The 18434-nt window shown below is 35.3% G+C and overlaps 1 gene segment (V, D, J or C); it reads right to left on the bottom strand.

Annotated features, from left to right (window-relative positions):
- Positions 1–1846: 1846 nt before the first annotated feature.
- On the bottom strand, positions 1847–2498 carry LOC124976527 (T cell receptor alpha variable 13-1-like). The segment is given in 2 exon segments: positions 1847–2190; positions 2356–2498. Coding segments are annotated over 2 exon segments (396 nt in total).
- Between the last annotated feature and the right edge of the window lie 15936 nt (positions 2499–18434).

Below are 18434 nucleotides of genomic sequence, written 5' to 3'. Positions count from 1 at the left end.
CCCCATGCCCTATGTAGTCCATTGTTCTCCTAAGCTCTTATGGCCCTGCTTACCCGCAGCCGCCCCACACAAAGTTGTATGTTTTCTTCCTGTGAAGTGGTCACGAGTAGGCAGATGTAACCCCCAAACCATACATGTTGTATTGTTTTATCAATTTAACTAGATAAATAAACTCAGGATAGTCCATTCTTTCATCACCATGCCAGCAGGCTGCCTTTCCTGGTATTTCATTTAATCAGCCTGTATGTCACTTAAACCCACTGACATAGGATCTGAAAATAATCCAGAGAAAGATGCCTCTGAACCTATGGAATTGCCCTCATTCAGTGCTATTTACTACCTGTTGAGCAAATAATGTACAAGGAATTTATCCTTGGTTGCATTTAACAACTAGTATGACATTACTCGTCCTTAAATGACAAGAATTAAAAAGTAATTCACATTAAAGATCTTGACTAAGACTCTGCAGATAATGTCCTTAAGCAGATAGTTAGTCCTCAGAAGATGAAGGCGGACCCAGGATCCTGGAAACACACATGCCCTAGTATAACCTAAAGGGTGCCTCTGAGACTGTCAGAATAGAATTCTCTAGCTGATTGGAAACACTCAGTGTGATATCTCCTATGCAATCCTTAACTTTTTATAATTTAAATAGTATTTTCTCACCTTAATGTTAGAACATTATATGTTTCTTATTGATCCTATTTTGTTCTAATTACTAATATAATAACTTGATTAGGTACAGGCTTCACTTGAGGCAATAGTCACACTTGTGCTATAATTCAACTCTGCAAACCATTGGTAATAAATGTATAAATATACATATTAAATATGTAAAATAAATATAGCAAACATATAAAATTTTTCACCTACACCAGAAATAAAGATAAGGGAGCAATGTCTATAACATAAAATGTGAAAGAATAAATTTAGCTTTCATTACAAAGTGGAACTTTATCAAGAAAGACAGACATATATAAATGGAAATAAATAAGTTTATTTAAAATAAATTCTGTTATGTATAATTTGGGTTAACAACAGAACGTTATATGATGTATATACATAGTGAAATGGTTATATAGCAAAGCAAATTACATATTTTTTCTGTTGAACAGTAAGTTTTTTGTATGTTTGAAAAGAATGACTAAAACCTATTCTTTTGACATGAATATATAATATGGTATAATAAGAATTATAATTCCTATATTGTATATTATATATCCGGACTTGTTCATCCTACATACATACTTCTTCATATCTTTTGACCAAATGTTAGAAACAAATTATCTGGATATAGAATTATCAATTCATGCTTTTGTACTTTACATATTTTATATTTGATCTGTAACATTTTATAATTAGAAAAATGACGAATGCAATATCTGAAGAGTCAAAAACCTTCCAACAATATGGATTATGTTGATCACAAGGGGTTACTTAAAAGAGAGGAGTCTGAATAGCAAATGTAGACTATCTTTAAAACCTGGATTTCAAGGCAAAACAGTTCTAATCCCCTTTAAGAATCCTTTAAGCACAGCTTTAGGATTGCCTATATACGCAGATACATGGAGTTGGAGGCTCCTTTCCCTATACATCTCCTCAATCATCTGCCAATTTTCAGTATGTGTATGCATATCAAAACACCATATTATACACTTTAAATGTACACAAAAATGCAAATTAAAAAATAATTATTAAGCAATAATCAACCAACAAAATATTCTCTTTCTGGATCATAATAATGAACCTAACTTTCTTATTATGTGCTTTTAATGTCTATATGATAGTTACCACTTTCAAAAAAAATAGCAAATGTTATACTGGAAAGTCTATACAAGGAAGCAGCTCAGCCCAGTGGCAGGTTTGAGTACAGGCTGCAGGTGTCTGGGAAGCACTGTGCACTGGCTGCACAGAAGTACACAGCTGAGTCTCCAGGTTGGGTGGCCGTGATGTTCAGGAAGAAGTGTTTGGCTCTCTTATTCAACACAACAATGAATCTTTGGATTTGATTCATCTCCTTAGTTGAACGAATGTCTATAATGATCTGGGGAGCTTTTCCAGTTTCTTGCTTATACCAAGGGAAATAGTTCATAGCACTGTCTGAATAAGTACAGTTGATAACAGCGCTGTCTCCCTCCTGGATATTCAGGATAGCAGGACTCTGCTCCACCTTCACTCCTTGGCTCACCCCTATGCAGAAAGTAAAAGAAAAAAAAAAGACAATATTAGTGTGTCATTAATCCAGAATTTTCCTTTTCTTCAGTGAGTATGGAAAACCTGCATAAAGCCAGTCTTCTTCCCAAATGTCTAAAAAACCTCTGCTAATATACTGTTTCCCCCAAATCCTCAACTCACAGTCTAGTTGCAGCCACAAGAACATGAATAAAGCAAAAGTAGATGTCTTCATTGTTCTTCACAATTAAGATCAATTCAGACTTGCAATCCACCCAGGAGAGCTACTACTGTTATCCAGTTGCTCCTTTTTTCTCTAACAATCATAATGGCTTCACTTATTGTCTACCCAACCAATAAGAAAAAGGCTCTGCTTCTCCCCTAAGTCTAGTTCATTCAGAATCCACTGCAATGAACCCTACCTATTTCGCACCTGCTGAAGTAGACTGCCACCTTGTGGTCACATCCCTAATTACTGTACTCCGGTTAAATAGAGGTCAAAGTCGATCCTAGATCCAAGAGTAGATTTAAAGAAAGTATATAAAGATCAAAACTGATGTTTGTGCGCACTACTGAGTCATTGTTAATAGATTGGAAACAGATGTTGGTGTTGATACGATGACCTGACATATTTGAAATCAAGGAAACCCCATGATTCACTCTCGCAAACAAAGAAACAATACTTCTCTTTTCAGTCCAATCCACATTTAAGATTTTTTCATTACAGAGAAATACTCTTCATAAAATGAAACTTAGACAAAGATCAGTGTCAAGTGGACAGAACCACTGGATACTTCAGATACTTATTACCTCAAACTGCTCCTGCAAGCATGGTCTTGCCCATGACTCAGCATTCCCAGAGAATGGGCGGTACCAATGGTCAAACCATGGCATCTTCCTTCTGTAAAGATGCTTGTGATAAAAAGTAAAGATCAAATCTTAACGGCAGGGGAAAAAGGTACATTCATACATTGCTGGTGGGGTTGCAAATTAGTGCAGCCACTCTGGAAAGCAGTATGGAGATTCCTCAGAAAGCTTGGAATGGAACTACCATTTGACCCAGTTATCCCACTCCTTGGCCTATACCCAAAGGACTTAAAATCAGCAAACTACAGAGATACAGCCACATCAATGTTCATAGCAGCTCAATTCACAATAGCCAGATTGTGGAACCAACCTAGATGTCCTTCAATTGATGAATGAATAAAGAAACTGTGGTGTATATATATATATATATATATATATATATATATATATACACACACACAATGGAATATTACCCAGCCATAAAGAATGATAAAATTATGGCATTTACAGGCAAATGGATGAAATTGGAGAATGTCATTGCTAAGTGAGATAAGCCAATCTCAAAAAACCAAAGGACGAATGATCTCACTAATAAGTGGATGATGACACATAATGGGGGATGGAAGGGGGGCAAGAATGGAGGAAGGAAGGACTGTACAGAGGGAAAAGAGGGGTGGGAGGGGTGGGGGGGAAGGGAAAAAAACAGAATGAATCAAACAACATTACCCTATGTAAATTTATGATTACACAAATAGTACGCCTTTACTCCATGTACAAACAGAGCAACAACATGTATCCCATTTGTTTACAATAAAAAAAATCTTAACAGCATAAGAACAGGGGCATAAGTTATTGAGTCATTAATACTCCAGAGAGTTTGTAAAATAGATTGTTTTGAATTGCAATGAGAAATTTGAAGTGCTTTAAGAAACATTTTCTTATTTTTTGCCAAAATCCTTAGAGAATGAGGAGATAGTGTCACAAAACATCAGACTACAGATTCAAAATATGTAACCACATGTAAGTTTATTCTTGATGCAATTTTTTTCTGCTGTCAACATGCATTATAGATTTGTAGATGCAATGACTCTCTTATATCTTCCCTGGAATGTCCCCTAGACTATGAGCCAACCCTCCTGGGGTGGAGGGTTGCCTTGACCATTGATTTTTCTCTCAGTTTCACTACTTTTTTTCTTTCCCCAAAACTTTGATAAACTACTTCAGCTGTGTACATTTCCATTATTATCTCCCTCTGCAAAGAAAAAAATTTCCTTTCTCACCTACTTTAATTTTTTTAAATATATTCTGAAACTTTTATAAGACAAAATCAAGGGAAGCCTAACTAATGCTACTTGTGTCTTCCATAAGGATAAAACAGATAGGAAACTGACCCCTAAAACTAACCATGAGCAAAGTGTTCTGGCAAATCAAGGTGACCTCATTTCTATAATTCAAGGCCCCTTTCTTCTGCTTCATACTCACTACCCTCCTTGAGTCACATAGAGTAAATCTAACTCCTCACTCACATCTTGTGCCATTAAAGATTTAAGGACACCTGTTATAAATCTCAACTCAATAACTAAACATTTATATAATATATAATCTATATATATAACTAAACATATATAATATAGAATGTATATAATATATTTTATAATATAAAATATATATAACATATATAACTAAATGTATAATATATATAACTAAGGGTATATATATATATATATATATACACACATATCTATATCTATATCTATATCTATATCTATATAAAATGTTTCACAATTCTCCATTCTGTTTTTTCTGTTGTCCACCAATTCTGCATAGGATAGAATTTTTTTTTTTTTTTTTTTTTTTTTTGGTACTGGGGATTGAACTCAAGGGCATTCAACCACTGAGCCACATTCCCAGCCCTATTTTGGATTTTATTTAGAGACAGGGTCTCATTGAGTTGCTTAATACCTCTCTTTTGCTGATGCTGGCTTTAAACTTATGATCCTACTGCCTCAGCCTCTGGAGTCACTGGGATTACAGTGTGCCCCATGCCTGGCTAGAATTCTTAAACCCTTCATTCATTGGACAAAATTATTGGACAAAATTCCCCTTTCTTGCAGACAGCTATTTGCCCTTGCAAGTTACGTAGTCCAGGAAAACATTTTTTTAACCATCTTTACATACTGTCAGTTGCAGTAGGACTGTGTTGCCCTTCGTGTCTCAATTTCACTAACTGTTTTTGCTGAGAGTGCTTGAGTCATGCTGGTAATGTTGGTGTCCTTCCTTCAAGTGATGATCACCTGGGATAATGAATATACATTGCCACTTTTAGGAAAGACCTTAGAGATCATCTGGATATTGAGATGACCTCAATCCCACAGCAGCCAGTAAGAGGTGAACTGATTTGCTGGTAGAATGACTGTGGCTTAACTTGAGACTCCTTTCCTACCTACAATTTCAAACATTTTCACAAATTGTGACTTTCTATTCTGTTGGTCAGACTGCTTGAACCAAGACTTCGCCAGATCCACACTGCAGAACTCAAAGTGGCTGGGCTTCTTTGAAACTGTTTCTCACTACCCATCAATCTTGTTCTACAGGAAGAAGGCAGGAAAATTGTTGGAGGGATTCAAGATGATGAGTTAGAGGACGTCTGTGTTTCTAGTTGTTCCATGCCTCACAATTCAGACAGCAGCTGTTGCTTCTCAATGAGGTAGATGAAAGAAGGAATTCACTAAAATTCAATATCAGGTAGTCAAAGTGTCAGAGACTCAGAAATTCAGGTGCACTCAACAAAGAACAAGAAAGAGTGCATTGGGGCCCCAGTGGCAGAAGCAGTAGAGGCAACAGTTCACCACAGAGGGGAGGGATACTACAGAGAGAAATACAGTGGACAGATTTGGAACAGAAAAATCTGAGGTCAGAAAAGCAGACTGAACTTAGCTGATCCAGAGCATCACAGCTATCTGGTGTTGAAAAGTGCTCTGTTTATCAACTGTAGTCAGCAAGCTGAGGCAGGAGTCATCATGAGGAGATGACACCGAACCTTGCTGCTGCAGGAACTTAGAAGATTGTAGCAAATATTGCCATGCTGTCCTGGCGAGCATCTACCATGTAGCCTAGGGTGTACCTAGCAGAGCATGAGTAAAATGGGAACAGAGAGGATTGTACCCAAGGGTATTCAAGTTGAAAATATGAAGGGGAGTGTGACTTGCTTTATCTTTGGTTATGGCAACTTATGTGACCAGCTGAAGAGGGTCAGAAAACTGAACAGGAGGCTGTAAATACACTCAGGGTCTAATCCTGGGAAGACAGTTGTGCTTGCTAATGGAGTGTGTAAGACCTGTGGAGAGTTGGTTCCCCTGCCCTGTAAGTAGAATTTTTTAGAAGTTCCTGAAATCCAGACTCCAAACAGGAATTGGAATCTGCCTGGCCCTCGGGGTTTGTTGACCTAATATCTCCAGAGTAAATACTACCCAACAAACTCCCTAAGGCCTGATGAGACCTAAGGCCCAGCTGCTGGAAATCCCCTCTTAGAAGTTAGTAGCAGCCCATCCTGGGAGTGCATTGAACTGGTCTGTCTGACAAAATTCCAGTGAGTACATCCCACTCCATCATACCATGTACTGGTGAGAAGGGAATCTGAGAGCTACTTCAACCTGCTTCAGTTTTAAGTCACTCCACTGTCAGCTCAGTGAGCAGTACAAAAAAAGGTGGAATTAACCACCTCTGGCCCTTACTATCTCTAAGGGGTGCACAGCTCAAGAAGAAGCAGAAAGAAAACAGTAGGGCATAGGCAGTGATCACTCATCCTCATCAGGAGTTTTGACCACCTCAGTGAAGACTCCACTTTCATTTTTTATTAAGAATCTTTTTTGTTTGTTTGTTTGGTTGGCTGTGTTGTTGCTGTGCTGATTGGTCCCTGTATGTATATATTTTTTGTTTCTTTTTCTCATTTTCGCATTTTTATACAAAATTTTGTTTATTTTTGTTTTATTTTGCTTTGCATTTGTTTGCTCATTTCTCTTCCTCTCCTTCTTCCACTAGTGGCCAAGTTCTCTTGTTCTTTCTCTCTCCCTGTACTTTGTTTTTTCTATATTTTTCCCTCATCTTTATAGCCATTACTTGCTACATTTCTTCTGTATTCTATTTACACTTTGAATACTCTAAACTTTCTTTTATGATTCTATCACATATCATTTTCTTTTAATGAACTGTATTTTCCCATCTATTAGAACTATTTAGTTTATGTAACCCTTGCCTTCACCATTCATGTTGATTCTGTTATTATACTGTGGATGGTATAGTTGACATCTACTGTTTATTTTAATGCCATGTCTACTTCACAGCTACTTATTGTTTTTATTGTTGGCAGTTGTTCACCCCACCATTACTGTTACTGGGATAATTAGTGTGATAGATGTCATAGTAGGCACTGGGTATTTATTTTAATGCTGTGTATTATTTGCCTTGTATGTTACTATTCTTTGTTTCCCCCTTTTCTGTGAGGTTCTGGGAATCTACAGGGACACTACAAGTTCACAGTGGAGAGAATCAGCTGATGAACTAAACCTAGTCAAGAGACAGCTCACCTTGATTCACATACAAATTAACCAAACTTGAATTTCAGTGACAATTTCATACAGGAATGGAAGAGACAAAAACCCAAAACTAATGATCAGGCCCCAAGTAGAAATGGTCAGGGGTGTCCTCAGGTCCCACCCATGGACATACACACCTACAGCAAAAATATAATTAACCCAAAGAACCTGTTTCACTCTAGGACAAATTGGTAACAGAAGGCTATTCTGTAAAAAGGCCCACATTTAAAAGTGAAAGACAAATCCATCCTGATAGATGCATAAAACCCCATAGAGGAATACAAGAAATACATAAAACTAAGCCACACAATGCCTTCTATAGTTCTAATTCACCAGCAACTGACCCCAGAGATACTAAAGTAGATGAAGTATCAGATAAATAATTCAAAACAATCATTATAAAAATGATCAATGAATTCCCAGAGAACACAAAACAACAACTGAATTGATTAAGGAAGTCAGTATAGGATAAGAATAAGAAATTCAATAAGGTGATATAAATATTGAAAAAAGAACCAGATAGAAATCTTGCAAATGAAAGTCACACTAAATCAAGTAAAGTGTTTAATTGAAAGTCTCTAATAGAGTAGTCCATGCTGAAAACAGAATCTCAGAGTTGGAGGATAAAATGGCTAGCCTTGAACACGCAAACATTATTAAAGAAAAGAAAATACATAATCATGACCAGAGTATACAAGCACTCTGGGACAACATTAAGAAATAAAATTTAAGAATCATTGGAATCAAAGAGAGTTTTCAGAAACAGACTGATGACATGAAAAACTGCTTCAGGGAAATAACAAAAATGTTTCCAAACCTTGAGAATGAAAAGGACATCCATATACAGGAGGCATTCAAAACCCCAAATGGACAAGATCAATAAAAAATCTTTCTTGATATATTATAATTAAAATGCTTACCATAAAGAACAGGGATAGAATTTTTAAATCCTCAAAAGAAAAACACCAGGTCATATTAAGAGAAAAACTCTGGTTACTTCTGGTTTCTTAGCACAAACTCTAAAGTCCAGGAGAACTTGTATTGATGTGTTCCAAGTATCAAAAAAGAAAATAACTGTCAAATAAGATTGCTATATCCAGCAAAGTTATTCTTCAGAAACAAAAAAGAAAATTTAAAACTTTCCAAGATAAGCAAAATCTAAAAGAATTTATGACTACAATGCTGATACTACATAAAATACATTAAGAAATACTACACACAGAAGAAATAAAAAACCAACACCAGAGTTCACAAATGAATGAATCTAATTTGAACAGGAGCTAAACAGTTGAAAAAAAAGATAAAATTAAACATTAGAAATACATCAAAATGTCAGAAATGAGTAACCCACCTCTCTATAATAACATTGAATATAAATGTTCTCAACTCTTCAATTAAAAGACATAGGCTGGTGGAATGTGTTCAGAAGCAAGAGAAACTTTGTGTTATTTGCAAGAGACTCACCTTACATGCAAAGGCAACCACAGGTTGAAAGTGAAAGGATAGAAATTGATATATTGTGCAAATGGATCCCCAAAACAAGTAGAAGTAGCTACTCTCATATTGAACAAAGCAGACTTCAAGTCAAAATTAATCAAAAGAGACAGAGTCACCTGATAACAGTAAAGGAAACAACTCAACAAGAATATATAATGAGTAAATATTCATGTCCCAACCATTGGTGCACCTAATTACATGAAACAGACACTACTCAGAATTAAAGCCTCAGATAAACTCCAGTACAAAATACTGGATGACAATGACATTCTTTACAGAAATAGAACAAGTAATCATGAAATTCATTTGGAGAAATAAAAGGCCCAGAATAGCCAAAGTACTCTCCAGCATGAAAATTGATGCAGGAGGCATCACAATGCCAGGCTTTAAGTTATACAACAGAGCTGGAGTAACAAAAATTGCATGGTATTGACATATAAAAAGACATGAAGGCCAATCATAAAGAATAGAAGACACAGAGACACACTCACATAAATAGTTATCTCATACTAGACAACTGTGTCAAACATACATTGGAGAAAAGATAGCTTTTCAACAAATGGTGCTAGGAAAACTGGTTCATGTGTAATGGACTATAATTGAATCCCTATCTCTCATCCCCACAAAACTCAACTCATGGTGAACCAATGACCTACACATTAGACCAGAGACCCTACTCCTACTAGAAGAAAAATTAGGCCCAACTCTCCATCATGTTAGCTTATGAACTGACTTCTTCAACAGGTCTCATAAAGTGAAAGAAGTAAATCAAGAATCAATAAATGGGATGGTATCAAACTAAAAAGCTTCTTCACAGCAAAGGAAACAATAAAGAATGTAAAGAGAGACCCTACAGAATGGGAGAAAATCTTGACCACTTGTACCTCAGGTAAGTCATTAATTTCCAGGATATACAAAGAACTCATAAAACTTAATACCAGAAAAATAAATAGTCTAGTCAATAAATGGGACAAAGGAACTGAACAAATACTTTATAGAAGAAGAGATATGGATAGGCAAAAATATATGGAAAAATGTTCAACATCTCTAGCAAGTAGAGAAATGCAAATTAAAACTACACTGAGATTCCATTTCACTCTAGTCAGAGTGGGAATTATCAAGAATACAAGTAACAATAAATGTTGGTGAAGATGTGGGGAGAAAGATACTCTCATACATTGTTGGTGAGACTGCAAATTGGTGTAACCTCTCTGGAAAGCAAGATGAAGATTCCTTAGAAAACTTGGAATGAAACCACCATTTGATCCAGTTATCCTCAGTCTATACACAAAAGACTTAAAAATAGCATACTACAGTGATGCAGTCACATCAATGTTTATAGCAGCTCAACTCACAATAGCCAAGTTATGGAAACAACCTACATGTCCTTCAGTGGATTAATGGATAAAGAAAATGTGATATATATACACACAATGAAATGTTATTCAGCCATAAAGAATGAAAAAATGGCATTTGCCAATAAATGGATGGAACTAGAGAATATCATACTAAGTGAAATAAGCCAATCCCAAAAAACTAAAGGCCAAATGCTCTCTCTGATTTGCAAATGCTAGCCCAAAACAAGGGAAGTTGGGGAGGAGAATATTAAAAATCGATTAGATTAGACAAAGAGAAATGAAGGGAAGGGAATGGGGAGGGGAATAGGAAAGATAGTAGAATTAATCAGACATAGCTTTCCTAACCTTGTATTTGAATGCACAACCAGGGTAACTCCACATCATATATAACTACAAGAGTGGGATCCTAAATAGAATAAGTTATGTACTATGTGTATGTATATTTTGCCAAAATACATCCTACTGTCATTTATAACTAAAAAGAATAAATTTTAGAAATTAAAAAAACATAGGGGAAGGACTCAAAATGCCTCTCTCATCAATAGATAGGTCATCCAGACATAAAATTAGTGAAGATATTGCATATCTTAAAAATAATGTAAATCAAACTTATCAGACATTTATGGAATATTTCACCTAAAAACAGCTGACTACACTTATCTTCTCAGCATCTCATGGAAACTTCTCCAAAATAGATCATATTTTATGTCACAAAGGAACTCTTAGAAAATACAAAAAACATACAATTCCTTGAATCTTATATGATCATAGTAGAATGAATGTAGACATTAACACCAAAAAACCCTACAGAACTGGGCGTGGTAGCACACCTGTAATCCCAGTGGCTCAGGAGGCTGAAGCAGGAGGATTGCAAATTCAAAGCCAGCCTCAGCACCTTAGTGAAGTCCTAAGCATCTCATCAAGACCCTTTCTCTAAATAAATATTTTAAAAGCTGGAGATGTGGCTCAATAGTTAAGCACCACTGCCAATATTAGCCAAAGCCATTATGCAGAAGAAGGAAATAAAATGAATAAAAACAGGAAAAGAAGTCAGATTATTGCTCATTGCAGATGATACTATTCTATATTTAGATGATCCAAGAACTCCACCAGAAGACTGCTAGAACTAATAAACAATTGCATCAATGTAGCAAGCTACAAAATCAACATACAAAGCAAATAGCTTTCCTATACACCAATAATTAACCTGCTGAGAAAGAAATCAGACAAACAACTCCATTCATAATGACCTGAAAAAAATACATAGGAATAAATCTAACCAAGGGGATAAAAGACCTCTACAATGAAAACTACAGAATATTGAAAAGGATACAAGAAGATAGAAAGACCTCCCACATTCATGGATAAGTCATTAATATTGTTAAGATGGCCAGACTACCAAAAGCAATATGCAGATTCAATGCAATTTCAATCAAAACACCAATGACATTCTTCACAGAACTAGAAAAAAAATTCTAAAATTCATTTGAGGGAAAAATATAAGACCCAGAATAGCCAAAGCAGCTCTAAGCCAGAAAAAAATAATGTTAGAGGCATCACAATTCCTGACTTTGAATTATACTACAGAGTTATACTGACAAAAACGGCATGGCATTGGCATAAAAACAGATAATTTGATCAAAGGTACAGAATAGAAGACTCAAAAACAAATCCATACAGAGACAGTTATCTGATCATTGACAAAGTCATCAATAACATACATAGGAAAAAAGACAACCTTTTTAACAAATGGTGCTGGGAAAACTAGTTATCCATATGTAGAAGAATGAAACTAGACTCTTGTCTCTCACCCTGCACAAAATCAACTCAAAATGGGTCAAAAACTAAGGAATTAAAACAGAAACTATGCAACTCCTAGAAGAAAACATAGGGTCAACACTCCAGCATAAGGGACAATGACTTTCTCAACAGGACCCCTAAAGCTCAGGAAATAATGTCAAGAGTTAATAAATGGGAAGGCATCAAATTAAAAAGCTTCTGAACAGCAAAGGAAACAATTAGGAATGTGAAGAGAACCTACAGAAGGGAGAAAATCTATGCTAGCTACTCTTCTGACAGAGGATTCATCTCCAGAATACATATAGAACTTTTAAAAACTTAACACAAAAGAACAATTAATAAATGGGCAAATGAACTAAATAAACACTTCTCAAAAGAAATACAAAAGGACAACAAATATGTGAAAAAATACTCAAATTTGTTAGCAATTAGGGAAATGCAAATTAAAACTACACTGATTTTCTCTCAGTGGGGAGCTATAAAGAACACAAACAATAATAAATACTGAAGAGGATGTGGAGGAAAGGAACATTTTTTCACTGTTTTTCATAGTACAACCCCTATGAAAATCAGTATGGAGATTCCTCTAAAGATTAAGAATGAAACCGCCATTGACCCTACTATATCACTCTTCATTATTTATCCTAAAGAATTAGAGTCATTATACTATAGCAGTACATGCATATTCATTTTTATTGCAGAACAATTCACAATAGCCAAATGAATGGAACCAGCCTAGGCATCCATCAAAGGGTGAATAAATAAAGAAAATGTGTTAGGTAGATACACAATGGAGTTTTAATCAGTCAGAAAGAATGAAATTAAGTCAATTGCAGGAAAATGGATGGACATTGAGAATACTATGTTAAGCAAAATAAGCTGAGCTCAGAAAGTCAAGGGTAATAAGTTTTCTCTTATATGTGGAAGCTAAAGAGGAAAATGGAAAAGAGATCTCTTGAAAATTAATCAGAGTTCAATAAAGTAGACGAAAGGGGGGGACACTAGAGAGGGATATTGACCAAATTATATTGTTACATTGCGTGCATGTACAAATATATAAATATGAATGTCACCATGTAAAACTATAATGCACCAATAAAAATATATATGGGAAATAGGAAAGAGGCAGATCAATGCTAAGGAGTAAGTGAGGAAATAGTTTCCTTCTAATCCCACCCATTTTCTAGCTAATGGTTGTATAGTTGCATGTAGTTTCTATTTTTGTAAAACAACAATGGGCTAAAGTATTTCTAAGGGTTCTTCGGGTTCTGAAATTGTTTTTCACAATATGACAGAGACGCGTATATTGAGGACTGGGTGTGAGACATGGAGTGGCATAAGAGAAAGAAATGACCCTACACCATAGCTCCAGAGCATTTTCACATTCATGTGTAATCTATTGTGTCTGAGGTTACCCAATTCTTAGACCTCTTCAGAAGCAGAGACAGGATCCTCAGGATGGGTTTCCACTACTCCTGTACAACATCAATAATGGATGATGGATTAGGGAGAGACTACATCCACAGTAAAATGGAATAAAATGGGACTTTTCTAAGTATAAAGATCATCACAGTCAGTGATACAGGGGTGGACTCCTTGCCTGAGGCATGGGTAAATAGGATGCTTCATTCTGATTATTTCTTCAATTTATCTGTAGCATCATGTTGTTCTTTATTTTTTTTTAATTTTTTTTAGTTGTAGATGGACACAATATATTCATTTTATTTATTTATGTGGTGCTGAGGCTCCAACCCAGTGCCCCACACATACAAGGCAAGCACTCTACAAACTGAGCCACAACCCCAGCCCCATCGTGTTGTTCTTGTAGGAAACACACACAAAAACTTGAACAAGTTGGAAAACCTAGAAGAGATAGACATGTAACTTATATGTAAAGCACAAAACACTTTCTCAAATAATCCCTGTTGATTTCCAGTTTGAACCACCCTTCTTTCAAGTGTAGCTTCAGAGTTCAAGATTCTTAACCAGGGATGGCTATGATATTGTAAAACTTTGTGCAAAATTAAAATTTGGGATAACTTGTTTAAAAAGAAAAAAAATGCTATGATCCTCTAAATATAGAATCATGTCATCTGCAAATAGTAGTAGTTTGAGTTCTTTTCTTATTTGTATCCTTTTAATTTCTTTAGTCTCTCTAATTGCTCTGGCTAGAGTTTCAAGAACAATGTTGAATAGAAGTGGTGAAAGAGGGCATCCTTACCTTGTTACAGTTTTCTGTTGTCTGTGGGCTTAGCATAGATAGCCTTTACAATGTTGAAGTATGTTCCTACTATCCCTATTTTTTCTAGTGTTTTGAGCAAGGAGTGCTGTATTTTATCAAATGCTTTCTCTGCATCTATTGAAATAATCATGATTCTTAACTTTAAGTCTGTTGATGTAGCAAATTATATTTATTGATTTCTGGATGTTGAACCAACCTTGCTTCCCTGGAATGAAACCCACTTGATCACGGTGCACTATCTTTTTAATAAGCTTTTGTATGCAATTCACTAGAATTTTGTTTAGAATTTTTGCATTTATGTTCATCAGGGATACTGGTCTGAAGTTTTCTTTCCTTGATGTGTCTTTGTCTGGTTTTGGTATTGGGGTGAAACATCATTACCATACATGTATGATTACACAAAAGGTGTGATTACTTTGTGTACAACCAGAGAAATGAAAGTTGTACCCCATTTGTGTACAATGAATCAAAAAATAATTTTTAAATAATATAATATACAAGTCTCTTTACAAAATATTGTATTTTTATAAAACAGTAAGATTTATAAATAAAGTAGAAACACAAGTTTAATTTAGTCATAAGTTTATATAAAAATAACTAATATTTCTTTGTGAATATGATACCTCGATTAATATAAAAATTTTCTGACTTCTAATGCAATTTAATTTATAAGATTTTCAAAACATTCTTTTTTAAAATTTTTTACATATTCATACATAACTATAGAATGTATTCTGACATATCATACATACTTGAAGTATAACTTCCATTTTTTGGTTGCACTTGTCTACTGTCTTTCCCATTCCCATCTCCCTTCCCTTCCCCCTACTCTCGCTTGTCCAATCTGGTGAGCCTTCACTCCTCCCTCCCCACTATATCTACTGCGAGTCAGAATTTGCGTATCAGAGAGAACAATCAGCCTTTGGTTTTGGGGGATTGGCTTATTTCACCTAGCATGATATTCTCCAGTTCCATCCATTTACTGGCAAATGTCATAATTTCATTCTTCTTTATGGCTGAGGAATATTCCATTGTATACGTGTACCACATTTTCTTTATCCATTCTTCTCTCAAAGGGCATCTAGGTTGGTTCCATAGTTTAGCTATTGTGAGTTGAACTGCTGTAAACATTGATGTGGCTGCATCACTGGATTATGTGATTTTAAGTCCTTTGGATATAAACCAAGGAGTGGAATAGCTGGGGCAAATAGTGGTTTCTTTCCAAGTTTTCTGAGGAATCTCCATACTGTTTTCCATAATGGTTGCACCAATTTGCAGTTCCACCAGCAATGTATGAGTGTACCTTTTTCCCCACGTCCTCCCCAACATTTATTGTTACTTGTATTCTTGATAATTGACATTCTTACTAGAGTGAGATAAAAATCTCAGTGTAGTTTTAATTTGCATTTCTCTAACAGCTAGAGATGTTCAACATTTTTCATATATTTGTTGACCACTCACATTTCTTCTTCTGTTAAGTGTCTGATCACTTCCTTTGCCCATTTATTGATTTTTTTTTTTTTGGTGTTAAGTTATTTGAGTTCTTCATATATCTTGAAGATTAGTGCTCTATCTTAGGTGCATGTGGTATAGATTTTCTCCCATTCCATAGACTCTCTCTTTGCATTCTTGATTGTTTCCTTTGCTGCGAAGAAGCTTTTTAGTTTAACACCATCCCATTTATTGATTCTTGATTTTACTTCGTAGGCTTTAGGAGTCTTGTTGAGGAAATCAGTTCCTAGGTCAGCATGAAAAAGAATCAGGCCTACTGTTTGTTCTAGTAAGAATAGGGTCTCTGGTCTAATGTGTAGGTCCTTGATTCACTTTGAACTGAGTTTTGTGCAGGGTGAGAGATAGGGGTCTAATTTCATTTTGTTACATATGGATTTCCAGTTTTCCCAGCACCATGTGTTGAAGAGCCTATCTTTTCTACAATGTATGTTTATGGTACCTTTATCTGGTATGAGATAACTATATTTATTCTTTTTTATTTTATTTTTACAGACTGCATTTTGATTCATTGTACACAAATGAGGTACAACTTTTCTATGTCTATGGTTGTACACAATGTAGATTCACACCATTCATGTAATTATACATGTACATAGGTAATGATGTCTGTTTCATTCCACTATCTTTCCTTCCCCCACTCTCTCCACCCCTCATTTCCCTCTACACAATGCAAATTTCCTCCATTCTTCTCTTAACCCCCGCCCCTTCCCATTACTCCTCATCATCTACTTGTCAGAGAAAACATTGTTGGCATTTGGTTTTTGGGAATTGGCTTATTTCACTTAGCATGATATTCTCCAAATCCTTCCATTTACCTAAAAATGCCGTAATTTTATTCTTTATGGCTTAATAATATTCCATTGTGTATATATACCACAGTTTCTTTGTTCATTCATCAATTGAAGTGCATCTGGGTTGGTTCCACAATCTAGCTATTGTGAATTGAGTTGCTATAAACATTGATGTGGCTGCATTACTGTAGTATACTGATTTTAAGTCCTTTGGGTATAAACTGAGGAGTGGAATAACTGGGTCAAAAGGTAGGTCCATTCCAGATTTGCTGAGGAATCTCCATACTGCTTTCCAGAGTGACTGCACCAATTTGCAACACTTATTATCACTTGTGTTCCTGATAATTGCCATTCTAGTTGGAGTGTGATAAAATCTTAGGATGGTTTTTATTTGTATTTGTCTAATTACTAGAGAGATAACTGTATTTCTATCTGTGCTATTGGTCTTCATGTTTATTATTGGTCCCAATACCATGCTGTTTTTGTTATTATAGCTCTGTAGCATAATTTAAGGTCTGGTATTGTGATGCCTCCTGCTCCACTTTTCTTCCTAGTTTAACACCACCCCATTTGGCTATTCTGGGCCTCTTATTTTTCCAAATGAATTTCATGATTGCTTTTTCTATTTCTGTGAAGAATGTCATCAGAACCTTAATAGGAATTGCATTAAATATGGATAGCTCTTTTGGTAACATGGCAATTTTGACAATATTAATCTCGCCTATTCAAGACCATGGGAGATCTTTCCATCTCCTAAGTTCTTCATTTTCTTTCCTTAGAGTTCTGTAGTTTTCATTGTAGGGACTTTTTGCCTCTTTTGTTAGATTGATTCCCAATTTTTTTTCAAAAATTATTCTTTTAGCAACTTCATTTTCAAGAAATATAATTGCAGGTGATGACAGATGCTCTTGATAATTGCACAATTGCAAACTAAGCCAGGCACGGTGGTGCACAGTTGTAATCCCAAGGATTTGGGAGACTGAGGAAAGATCACAAGTTTTGATCACAAGTTCAAAGCCAGCTTCAACTAAGCAAGGCCTAAGTAACTTGAAACTGTGGTTTCAAAATAAAAAGTAAAAAAACTGTGGATGTAGCTCAGTTGTAAAGTGGCCCTGGGTTCAATTCTCAGTACAAAAAAAAAAAAAGATTGCAAACTAAATTTTTTATAATTTCTGATTTGGAGAAATGATGCAAAAGACACTGGAGTTCTTAAAAGTAGTTTATATGTTATTAAAATATTAGCATCAATACCTGATAGCTTAGTTTGAAATATAAATTTTAGTAACTTAGTTTTGATGTTTCTAGGGGAACAACTTTTCTAAGATGAATTAACTCCTCATGCAGATCATTTTCATGTGAGTCTGAATTTAATTTAAAATGTAAATTTGTACAGCAACATTTTAAGGTTTTCACTGATATTTTCTGTGACTAGTGGAAATCTAATAAACTGACAGAGGCTTCATGATTATATACAATTCAGAATGCTTGTTTACACACTCCTTTGCTGTGCTTTTATTGAAAGGAAAATTAAGGCTAAAATTGTCTTTTGAGGAAATACTTAGTTTATTCAAAACCTCACATGAGAAAGATGTTCTTCTACATCAAGCTACTCTCTTTATACTTAATTTCCATTGTTTAGCCTGTGAATATTCACTGTGCA

Source organism: Sciurus carolinensis, chromosome 2 (genome assembly GCF_902686445.1).
Source record: "Sciurus carolinensis chromosome 2, mSciCar1.2, whole genome shotgun sequence".
NCBI classification, from domain to species: domain Eukaryota; kingdom Metazoa; phylum Chordata; class Mammalia; order Rodentia; family Sciuridae; genus Sciurus; species Sciurus carolinensis.
Note: the sequence above shows the minus strand (reverse complement) of the source record. Positions and strands in the feature narration are given on the sequence as shown.